At 44.8% G+C, this 12,640-nt stretch overlaps 1 protein-coding gene across 4 annotated transcripts in view; it reads right to left on the minus strand.

Moving 5' to 3' along the window:
- LOC131943904 (neuroglian) overlaps positions 1-12,640 on the minus strand; it is a 36,717-nt gene that overhangs the window by 22,844 nt on the left and 1,233 nt on the right. For all 4 annotated transcript variants that reach the window (XM_059304228.1, XM_059304227.1, XM_059304229.1 and 1 more), the window contains exons 3-14: positions 11,024-11,129; positions 9,749-9,901; positions 8,502-8,716; positions 7,662-7,790; positions 4,710-4,815; positions 2,959-3,152; positions 2,414-2,545; positions 2,016-2,177; positions 850-1,028; positions 529-657; positions 283-417; positions 41-152 (exon numbers count right to left, since the gene is read on the minus strand). In XM_059304228.1, the coding sequence (XP_059160211.1) occupies positions 41-152; positions 283-417; positions 529-657; positions 850-1,028; positions 2,016-2,177; positions 2,414-2,545; positions 2,959-3,152; positions 4,710-4,815; positions 7,662-7,790; positions 8,502-8,716; positions 9,749-9,901; positions 11,024-11,129 (1,752 nt within the window). The remainder of the gene's footprint in view (positions 1-40; positions 153-282; positions 418-528; positions 658-849; positions 1,029-2,015; positions 2,178-2,413; positions 2,546-2,958; positions 3,153-4,709; positions 4,816-7,661; positions 7,791-8,501; positions 8,717-9,748; positions 9,902-11,023; positions 11,130-12,640) is intronic.

A 12,640-nucleotide genomic window follows, 5' to 3' on the forward strand; every position in this document is an offset into this window, starting at 1 on the left:
GACCCACCTGTGACCCACATGTGACCCACCTGTGACCCACCTGTGACCACCAGTCTGGCTGATGCCGTGTCGTTGTCCAGACCGTTAGTGACGACACATGTGTAGGTACCCGTGTCACGCTGCTCAGTGCCACTGATGGTCAAGGAATTGTCCTGCAAATGACAGGTATACATCACAACCTGACAACCATCACAACCTGCCAACCATCACAACCTGCCAACCATCACAACCTGCCAACCATCACAACTTGCCGAACATCACAACCTGCCAAACATCACAAACCTGTGGATTGAGGAACATTCTGGTTCCAAGATCAACCGGCTTCCGGTCCTTCATCCACAAGGTCCGCATACCGGAAATCTCCTCGGGATCCGTGGTACCGGAACAAGAGAACTTGGCCTTGACCCCGCGCTGTACCTGTGCAGGTAAAAAAATATGACGTCACGGCATCATAGACGAGCTTGGGATAGGCTGATGACGTCAATGACAACAAAGACGAGCTATGGCTAGGCTGATGACGTCACTGACCTCAATGTCCAGCGGCTTGACCTCAATGAGCGTTTTCCTGCGGACGATGACGCTGCCCGTGCTCCTCTCCTCACCCTTCACGTTCTGCGCGTGACACGTGTACTCACCAGCGTCAGACAAGACGGCCACCTGCAAGGTCAAGGGGTCAGTTCAACGTGACGTCACATAGTAACCTGCAGGGTCAAGGGGTCAGTTCAACGTGACGTCACATAGTGACCTGCAAGGTCAAGGGGTCAATTCAACATGACATCACATAGTGACCTGCAGGGTCAAGGGGTCAGTTCAACATGACGTCACAAAGCCACGGGTGAAGAAACTTACCGGCACGTAGAGACTGCCGGAAGATTTGATGACGTAACGACCCCCTGTGATCTGAAAGTCATCTTTGTACCACGTGATGATGGGGTCGGGCTTGCCTGTGATCTGACACACCATCTCGAAGGGCTGACCCTCGGCCACGCGGACAGATTGGGGGTGCTGGACGATGGTCGGGGCCTCAGCTGGAGGGGGCAAACACAACATGACTTACACGACATGACTTATACAACATGACTTATACAACATGACTTATACAACATGACTTATACAACATGACTTATACAACGATGGTCGGGGCCTCAGCTGGAGGGGGGCAAACACAACATGACTTATACAACATGACTTATACAACAATACTTACACAACATGACTTACACAACATGACTTATACAACATGACTTACACGACATGACTTATACAACATGACTTACACGACATGACTTATACAACATGACTTATACAACATGACTTATACAACATGACTTACACAACATGACTTACACGACATGACTTATACAACATGACTTATACAACATGACTTATACAACATGACTTATACAATGATGGTCGGGGCCTCAGCTAGAGGGGGCAAACACAACATGACTTATACAACATGACTTACACAACATGACTTATACAACGTGACTTATACAACATGACTTATAAATATAACTTTAAAAAGCTTGACTTAAATGAAAACTTGACACCAGAAATAGATCACAAAGAACTTAAAACGAAGCATAACTCACATAGAACGTAAAACGAAGCATAACTCACAAAGAACGTAAAACGAAGCATAACTCACAAAGAACGTAAAACGAAGCATAACTTTCAAAGAACGTAAAACGAAGCATAACTCACATAGAACGTAAAACGAAGCATAACACACAAAGAACGTAAAACGAAGCATAAATCACAAAGAACGTAAAACGAAGCATAACTTTCAAAGAACGTAAAACGAAGTATAACTCACAAAGAACGTAAAACGAAGCATAACTCACAAAGAACGTAAAACGAAGCATAACTCACAAAGAACGTAAAACGAAGCATAACTCACATAGAACGTAAAACGAAGCATAACATACAAAGAACGTAAAACGAAGCATAACTCACATAGAACGTAAAACGAAGCGTAACACACAAAGAACGTAAACCGAAGCATAACTCACAAAGAACGTTAAGTGAAGCCTCTCCCCATATGTACCCATGATTGTTTGTGACGTTACATTGAAACACCATGACGTCATTCTTCGTCACCTGCTCAAACATTATTTTGGATCCGGTCACGTGACGGAAACGTTGGTCAAGCCGGGGGTCATCTCTTAGGGCATCTGTTGGACAAAATACACGGTGAACAACATCATCCCACAAACACGTGGACAACATCATCCCACAAACAAATTGGACAACATCATCAAACATACACTGTGAACAACATCATCTCACATACACGGTGAACAACATCATCTCACATACAAGTTGGGCAACATCATCTCACATACACTGTGAACAACATCATCACACATGCACGTTGGACAACATCATCACACACAAAGATGTAGCTGACCTTGTAACGGCACACCATTGACGAACCAAGAGACCTTGACCTTGGGCACCCCTGAGGCCAGACACTCAAAGTTGGCAGTTCCACCCTCACCTATCACGACGTCTTGGGGCTTTGCCTTCCAGGAGGGGCGGGCTGAAACAATGACGTCATCTCGACACTTTAGGTTCAAAGATCTCGGCATAAAATAATCCAGGACAAAAGATCTCAAGGGCAAAATATCTCAAGGTCAATATATTTCAACACAAAATATCTAAAGACTAAATATCTCATGAGAAAATATCTCAGGACAAAATATCGAAGGACAACATTGACTTTTTCGTCTAAAAATATCTGTTGAGATCTGTTGTCTGGGAACAGTGTCCAGAGATGAACATTTTAGTGTAAGCTAAGAATGTAGGTTCTGATGTAAGCTACGAATGTAAGTTGCTATGTAGGCCTTGAATGTAAGTTGTTATGTAAGATGTGATGTAAGCCAAAAATATAAGCTGTGATGTAACCCCAAGTGTAAGCTGTGATGTAAGCCACGAATGTAAGCTGAGACTGACCGTGCACGCTGAGGCTGATGGAAAGTTCGAGGCCAGTCGAGTGATGCTCCTTGGTGCCCACACACGTGTAGACCCCCGCGTCCTCCAGCTGCAGGTCCCTGATGAACAGCTCCTGACCCCGGCTGTTGCCCTGGACAACACGTGAACTGAACGGGGCGTTGTCTTTCCTTCTCCACCGGATGGACGGCGTGGGGCTGTGGGCGAGAGGTCACGGGGTCATACGACGTCATCATGATAAAAATAGATACGGTCATCAGGGTAAGTGAGTCAACAAACAACAGGTCAGTTATAAAATATGGAATTAGGTCAGCAATACAACACACTTTTTATAGTGCATTAAATACATGTGTGACGTATTAACAACACAACTGATGACTTAAATGAGTATTAAGAACAGTAGTGATACACTAGAATAAGTGATATTTACGTGTGTGGTGTGTGAGTTACGTGTGTGATGTGTTAGCTACCTGTGTGATGTATGGGCTACATTGAGTGATATATGGGCTACATTGAGTGATGTATGGGCTACATTGAGTGATATATGGGCTACATTGAGTGATATATGGGCTACATTGAGTGATGTATGGGCTACATTGAGTGATATATGGGCTACATTGAGTGATGTATGGGCTACATTGAGTGATATATGGGCTACATTGAGTGATGTATGGGCTACATTGAGTGATATATGGGCTACATTGAGTGATGTATGGGCTACATTGAGTGATATATGGGCTACATTGAGTGATGTATGGGCTACATTGAGTGATGTATGGGCTACATTGAGTGATGTATGGGCTACATTGAGAGATGTATGGGCTACATTGAGTGATGTATGGGCTACATTGAGTGATGTCCGGGCTACATTGAGTGATGTATGGGCTACATTGAGTGATATATGGGCTACATTGAGTGATGTATGGGCTACATTGAGTGATGTATGGGCTACATTGAGTGATGTATGGGCTACATTGAGTGATGTATGGGCTACATTTAGTGATGTATGAGCTACATTGAGTGATATATGGCCTACATTGAGTGATGTCCGGGCTACATTGAGTGATGTATGGGCTACATTGAGTGATATATGGGCTACATTGAGTGATGTCCGGGCTACATTGAGTGATGTATGGGCTACATTGAGTGATATATGGGCTACATTGAGTGATGTATGGGCTACATTGAGTGATGTATGGGCTACATTGAGTGATGTATGGGCTACATTGAGTGATGTATGGGCTATATGGGCTACATTGAGAGATGTATGGGCTACATTGAGTGATGTATGGGCTACATTTAGTGATGTTTGGGCTACATTGAGTGATGTATGGGCTACATTGAGTGATGTATGGGCTACATTGAGTGATGTATGGGCTACATTGAGTGATGTATGGGCTACATTGAGTGATGTATGGGCTACATTGAGTGATGTATGGGCTACATTGAGTGATGTATGGGCTACATTGAGTGATGTATGGGCTACATTGAGTGATGTATGGGCTACATTGAGTGATGTATGGGCTACATTGAGAGATGTATGGGCTACATTGAGTGATGTATGGGCTACATTGAGTGATATATGGCCTACATTGAGTGATGTATGGGCTACATTGAGTGATGTATGGGCTATATGGGCTACATTGAGAGATGTATGGGCTACATTGAGTGATGTATGGGCTACATTGAGTGATGTATGGGCTACATTGAGTGATGTATGGGCTACATTGAGTGATGTATGAGTGAAGCCGTACTTTCCCGAGAAAATACATTTCATCTTGACGTCAGTGTTGAGAAGTCCAAGTTCATCGAAGCGTGACATGGGCCAGGCGATTCTCATGTCAGTCAGCATTTCGTCAGCTGGGGAATATAAAGTCATGTCAGTCAGCTGGGAAATATAAAGTCATGTCAGCTGGGGAATATAAAGTCATGTCAGCTGGGGAATATAAAGTCATGTCAGCTGGGGAATATAAAGTCATGTCAGTTGGGGAATATAAAGTCATGTCAGTCAGCTGGGGAATACAAAGTCATGTCAGTCAGCTGGGGAATATAAAGTCATGTCAGCTGGGGAATATAAAGTGATGTCAGTCAGCTGGGGAATATAAAGTCATGTCAGCTGGGGAATATAAAGTCATGTCAGTCAGCTGGGAAATATAAAGTCATGTCAGTCAGCTGGGGGAATATAAAGTCATGTCAGCTGGGGAATATAAAGTCATGTCAGTCAGCTGGGGAATATAAAGTCATGTCAGCTGGGGAATATAACGTCATGCGTCAGTCAGCTGGGGAATATAAAGTCATGTCAGCTGGGGAATATAAAGTCATGTCAGCTGGGGAATATAAAGTCATGCGTCAGTCAGCTGGGGAATATAAAGTCATGTCAGCTGGGGAATATAAAGTCATGTCAGCTGGGGAATGTAAAGTCATGTCAGTCAGCTGGGGAATATAAAGTCATGTCAGTCAGCTGGGGAATATATAGTCATGTCAGCTGGGGAATATAAAGTCATATCAGCTGGGTAATATAAAGTCATGTCAGCTGGGGAATATAAAGTCATGTCAGCTGGGGAATATAAAGTCATGTCAGCTGGGGAATATAAAGTCATGTCAGCTGGGGAATATAAAGTCATGTCAGCTGGGGAATATAAAGTCGTGTCAGTCAGCTGGGGAATATAAAGTCATGTCAGCTGGGGAATATAAAGTCATGCGTCAGTCAGCTGGGGAATATAAAGTCATGTCAGCTGGGGAATATAAAGTCATGTCAGCATGGGGAATATAAAGTCATGCGTCAGTCAGCTGGGGAATATAAAGTCATGTCAGCTGGGGAATATAAAGTCATGTCAGCTGGGGAATATAAAGTCATGTCAGTCAGCTGGGGAATATAAAGTCTTGTCAGTCAGCTGGGGAATATAAAGTCATGTCAGCTGGGGAATATAAAGTCATATCAGCTGGGTAATATAAAGTCATGTCAGCTGGGGAATATAAAGTCATGTCAGTCAGCTGGGAAATATAAAGTCATGCCAGTCAGCTGGGGAATATAAAGTCATGTCAGCTGGGGAATATAAAGTCATGTCAGTCAGCTGGGGAATATAAAGTCATGTCAGCTGGGGAATATAAAGTCATGTCAGCTGGGGAATATAAAGTCATGCGGCAGTCAGCTGGGGAATATAAAGTCATGTCAGCTGGGGAATATAAAGTCATGTCAGCTGGGGAATATAAAGTCATGTCAGTCAGCTGGGGAATATAAAGTCATGTCAGTCAGCTGGGGAATATAAAGTCATGTCAGCTGGGGAATATAAAGTCATATCAGCTGGGTAATATAAAGTCATGTCAGCTGGGGAATATAAAGTCATGTCAGTCAGCTGGGAAATATAAAGTCATGCCAGTCAGCTGGGGAATATAAAGTCATGTCAGCTGGGGAATATAAAGTCATGTCAGCTGGGGAATATAAAGTCATGTCAGCTGGGGAATATAAAGTCATGTCAGCTGGGGAATATAAAGTCATGTCAGCTGGGGAATATAAAGTCATGTCAGCTGGGGAATATAAAGTCATGTCAGCTGGGGAATATAAAGTCATGTCAGCTGGGGAATATAAAGTCATGTCAGCTGGGGAATATAAAGTCATGTCAGCTGGGGAATATAAAGTCGTGTCAGTCAGCTGGGGAATATAAAGTCATGTCAGCTGGGGAATATAAAGTCATGTCAGCTAGGGAATATAAAGTCATGTCAGCTGGGGAATATAAAGTCATGTCAGCTGGGGAATATAAAGTCATGTCAGCTGGGGAATATAAAGTTATGTCAGCTGGGAAATATAAAGTCATGTCAGCTGGGGAATATAAAGTCATGTCAGTCAGCTGGGGAATACAAAGTCATGTCAGTCAGCTGGGGAATATAAAGTCGTGTCAGCTGGGGAATATAAAGTCATGTCAGTCAGCTGGGGGAATATAAAGTCATGTCAGCTGGGGAATATAAAGTCATGTCAGTCAGCTGGGGAATATAAAGTCATGTCAGCTGGGGAATATAAAGTCATGCGTCTGTCAGTTGGGGAATATAAAGTCATGTCAGCTGGGGAATATAAAGTCATGTCAGCTGGGGAATATAAAGTCATGCGTCAGTCAGCTGGGGAATATAAAGTCATGTCAGCTGGGGAATATAAAGTCATGTCAGCTGGGGAATATAAAGTCATGTCAGTCAGCTGGGGAATACAAAGTGATGTCAGTCAGCTGGGGAATATAAAGTCATGTCAGTTGGGGAATATAAAGTCATGTCAGCTGGGGAATATAAAGTCATGTCAGTCAGCTGGGGAATACAAAGTCATGTCAGTCAGCTGGGGAATATAAAGTCATCTCAGCTGGGGAATATAAAGTCATGTCAGTCAGCTGGGGAATATAAAGTCATGTCAGCTGGGGAATATAAAGTCATGTCAGCTGGGGAATATAAAGTCATGTCAGCTGGGGAATATAAAGTCATGTCAGCTGGGGAATATAAAGTCATGTCAGCTGGGGAATATAAAGTCATGTCAGCTGGGGAATATAAAGTCATGTCAGCTGGGGAATATAAAGTCATGTCAGTCAGCTGGGGAATATAAAGTCATGTCAGCTGGGGAATATAAAGTCATGTCAGTCAGCTGGGGAAAGTACTACCGCCCACAAGTACTGACGCCCACAACAAGTACTACCACCCTGACAAGTAGATCTGCTTGCAGTACTTACAACCCTGAGGGACGATGTACTGTGGGGGGCCGAGGACACTTTTTCTCATGATCGGGTTGCTGACCATGCAATGGTAGGGTTGTCCGCCCCTGGCGTCAGCGCTGGTCACGTGAGTGAAGTGCAGGTTGTCTGAAAGTACACGTCATACACACCTGTCAGTCATGTGTCGTACACACCTGTCAGTCATGTGTCATACACACCTGTCCGTCATGTGTCACACCCATCTGTCAGGCATATGTCACATCCATCTGTCAGTCATGTGTCACACTCATCTGTCAGTCAAGTGTCACATCCATCTGTCAGTCATGTGTCATACACACACCTGTCAGTCATGTGTCACACCCATCTGTCAGTCATGTGTCATACACACTTTTCAGTCATGTGTCACACCCATCTGTCAGGCATATGTCACACCCATCTGTCAGTCATGTGTCACACTCATCTGTCAGTCATGTGTCAAATCCATCTGTCAGTCATGTGTCATACACACACCTGTCAGTCATGTGTCATACACACACCTGTCAGTCATGTGTCATACACACCCGTCAGTCATGTGTCACACCCATCTGTCAGTCATGTGTCACACACACACACATCTGTCAGTCATGTGTCACACACACACACCTGTCAGTCATGTGTCACACCCATCTGTCAGTCATGTGTCATACACACTTTTCAGTCATGTGTCACATCCATCTGTCAGTCATGTATCACACCCATCTGTCAGTCATATGTCATACACACTTGTCAGTCATGTGTCAGACCCATGTGTCAGTCATGTGTCATACACATCTGTCAGTCATGTGTCAGACCCATCTGTCAGTCAGACACGTGACATACCGTCATAGTCGATAGTTAGCCGATCATCCCACAAGACGGGGTTAAAGAGGCCGTTGTCAAGGACGCCCCACGTGACATGGCCGTCTGGGACGCTGTGGGGGGAGGAGCAGGTCAGGTTGTAGTGCGCCCCTAGGTAGGGGCGGTGGGTGGTGGGCTGCTGGTTCCTGAACTCGTCCAGTCTGGCCATACGGAGGTTGAACTTGATGGTGGCGGCGCTGTGGGAACAGGGGTGGTCAGACACAATCAAGACAGAAACACATAAGACACGGACTGAGACACATGAGACAGGGACTGAGACACATGAGACAGGGATTCAGACACATGAGACAGGGACTGAGACACATGAGACAGAGACAGAGACACATAAGACAGGAACGAGACACATGAGACAGCGACTGAGACACATGAGACAGGGACTGAGACACATGAGACAGGGACAGAGACACATAAGACAGGAACGAGACACATGAGACAGCGACTGAGACACATGAGACAGGGACTGAGACACATGAGACAGGGACAGAGACACATAAGACAGGGACTGAGACACATGAGACAGGGACAGAGACACATGAGACAGCGACTGAGACACATGAGACAGAGACAGAGACACATAAGACAGGAACGAGACACATGAGACAGCGACTGAGACACATGAGACATGGACTGAGACACATGAGACAGGGACAGAGACACATAAGACAGGGACTGAGACACATGAGACAGGGACTGGGACACATGAGACAGGGACAGAGACACATGAGACAGGGACTGAGACACATGAGACAGGGACTGAGACACATGAGACAGGGACTGAGACACATGAGACAGGGACTGAGACACATGAGACAGGGACAGAGACACATGAGACAGGGACAGAGACACATGAGACAGGGACTGAGACACATGAGATAGGGACTGAGACATAAGACAAGGACTGAGACACATGAGACAAGGACTGAGACACATGAGACAGGGACTGACACATGAGACAGGGACTGAGACACATGAGACAGGGACTGAGACACATGAGATAGGGACTGAGACATAAGACAAGGACTGAGACACATGAGACAAGGACTGAGACACATGAGACAGGGACTGACACATGAGACAGGGACTGAGACACATGAGACAGGGACTGAGACACATGAGACATGGACTGAGACACATGAGACAGGGACTGAGACACATGAGACAGGGACTGAGACACATGAAACAGGGACTGAGACACATGTAGTACTGACACGCCGAAGTCGTTGGTGGCGAAACACTGGTAGATGCCCTCGTCTTTGTCCTCAGGGCTGTTGATGATTAAGGTGCCCACCCCCTTCTGCTTTACCACTCGCTCGTCGTTACCCTCAGGGGAGAAATCTTTCTCCGCTCTCTTCCAGGTGTACCTGGGATGGACAGCTCGTGTGTTATCACGTGACCCACACGTGTGCTCAACTTGTACACACGTTTATTATATAACTAGTACACGTGTATCCCCCCCCCCCACCAGTGTTGTCACCTGGCTCACCTCTACCTGACCAGAGCACGTGACCTATCTGGACCTAGCCAAACCTGACCTATCTGGACCTAGTCAAACCTGACCTATCTGGACCTAGTCAAACCTGACCTATCTGGACCTAGTCAAACCTGACCTATCTGGACCTAGTCAAACCTGACCTATCTGGACCTAGTCAAACCTGACCTATCTGGACCTAGTCAAACCTGACCTATCTGGACCTTGTCAAACCTGACCTATCTGGACCTAGTCAAACCTGACCTATCTGGACCTAGTCAAACCTGACCTATCTGGACCTAGTCAAACCTGACCTATCTGCTAGTCAAACCTGACCTATCTGGACCTAGTCAAACCTGACCTACCTGGACCTAGTCAAACCTGACCTATCTGGACCTAGTCAAACCTGACCTATCTGGATCTAGTCAAACCTGACCTATCTGGACCTAGTCAAACCTGACCTATCTGCTAGTCAAACCTGACCTACCTGGACCAAGTCAAACCTGACCTATCTGGACCTAGTCAAACCTGACCTACCTGGACCTAGTCAAACCTGACCTACCTGGACCTAGTCAAACCTGACCTATCTGGACCTAGTCTACATCGAGAGCAAGACATTACCCCCCCCCCCCCCCCCCCATTACCCTAACATATCCATTATCCCCACCACTGCCAAAAAAAAACTGTCGGTAAGGTTCAGGGAACATTTTACGAAATAGGGATAGGTTAAGGATATGGTTAGATTAGTAATTGTTCTGGATGGATAAGCTAATACGGTTTCTATGTTTCGTCTTGTATAAAAATGACTGGCCAAAGTACGAAAACACGATTCATATCATTCTCTCGTCAGCCCAGACATTCTAGAACATCTCTCTACTTTTGTAGCAGACAGATATCAATAATTAACATTCTCAAGGTGCGGGGAGTGGGGTACAAACGTTGTTGTGAGGGGATAATATCGGGGCTAGGGGGGATTTATTGACAGCTTCTTGCTCCTGGCCACTGGCCAACTTACGCAGGTGTAGGCTGGCCACTGGCCACACACTCCATCTTGACCGTCTCGCCCACTTTGTAGAAGATGTCCTCTGGTCCTTGCTTGATGATCTTGGGTGGCGCCGTTACTATGGAAACATAAGGTGGCGCCGTTACTATGGAAACATAAGGTGGCGCCGTTACTATGAAAACATAAGGTGGCGCCGTTACTATGGAAACATAAGGTGGCGCCGTTACTATGGAAACATAAGGTGGCGCCGTTACTATGGAAACATAAGGTGGCGCCGTTACTATGGAAACATAAGGTGGCGCCGTTACTATGGAAACATAAGGTGGCGCCGTTACTATGGTAGCACAAAAGCTCACGTGCTGGTTCTTATTCAACAAGATTTTTACGTTCTCGTATACGAAGTATAAAGGAAGTATTGTAATCGTGCAAAAATAAACCGGGAGTGATCTCCGCTAAACTGTCTCGAATATCTATATATATAATTCTCTTCTGGGAGCCGTTAGAAAACAAGCTGCAAGCGCCTCCTTGCAGTCCCCTCTCTTTCTCTCGATCACTATCACTACCACCCCCACCCCGCCCCCACATTGTCTGGTGAGCTGTGGTCACGCTAAATGTTTACAAAGCTAAATGTTTACAAATCGTAGAGCCGTAGAGCCGGGTTTCTATTAGGGGCAGATAATTAAGTTCGATTTTAAACTTACAGGAGGTAACTAAGAAATAACTAAGAGGAGGCTGCTTTCACGGGGGGGGGGGGGGGGGGTGTAGGGTCGGGGTTAGGGGAAAGGGGGGGGGGGTTAGTGTTTTAAAGCAAATATTTTCAGTGGCAGCATTGGTACTGTCGAATTCACAAATTATGAATTACTGAAAAGTAGAAAATAAAACAACTAGATAGCGGCGTATGATACGCTGCGGGTCGGCTCGTTCCTATATATTACACTACGGGGTACGGCAACTCGGGATATAGAAATGATTTTTAATCCATTTTTAATTACTTTAACTTTTTAAAATAGAACAGAATCTCGTAGAAAATAAACCGGGAGTGATTTCCCCTAAACTTTCTCGGATATTCTTATATAAAACAACAGGGGATGGGAACTCCATTATAAATACTTAAAATTTTAAAAATAGAATAAAATCTCGTAGAAAAAAGAATTGCACACCAGGTGAACGCCAAATGAAATGTGCATAATAGTGCGCAATATTATTAGTACTTTATAAATTTACATGCGTTTTGGATAAATTGGAAATAGCGTAAATTAGTACTTCCGGTCAACGGAAATTACTCAAAATTTGATAGAAGGTAGAGAATTAGATTTTTTACTTACATTTGAAATTTCATTTATCTATCTGAAATAGTACTCAAGTTATGGGCTTTTGAAAAATTCAAAGTAGAAAAAGTCCCACTTCCGGTTATCGGAAATCGCTCAAAAGTTGATACGGATATACGATTTTGATAAAATACTTATATATGAAATTTCATCAACCTAGCTGTATCGGTACTCAAGTCATCGTGTTTACACACACACACAAACACACACTCACACACACAGACACACAGACAGACACACAGACATACGGACAAGATTGCAAAATTATGTTTTTTCCGTATCAGTGAGGTGTAAAACGTCG

The sequence above is a fragment of the Physella acuta genome, unplaced genomic scaffold (assembly GCF_028476545.2).
Source record: "Physella acuta isolate Inbredline_101_S28 unplaced genomic scaffold, ASM2847654v3 ptg000473l, whole genome shotgun sequence".
In the NCBI taxonomy this organism is placed as follows: domain Eukaryota; kingdom Metazoa; phylum Mollusca; class Gastropoda; family Physidae; genus Physella; species Physella acuta.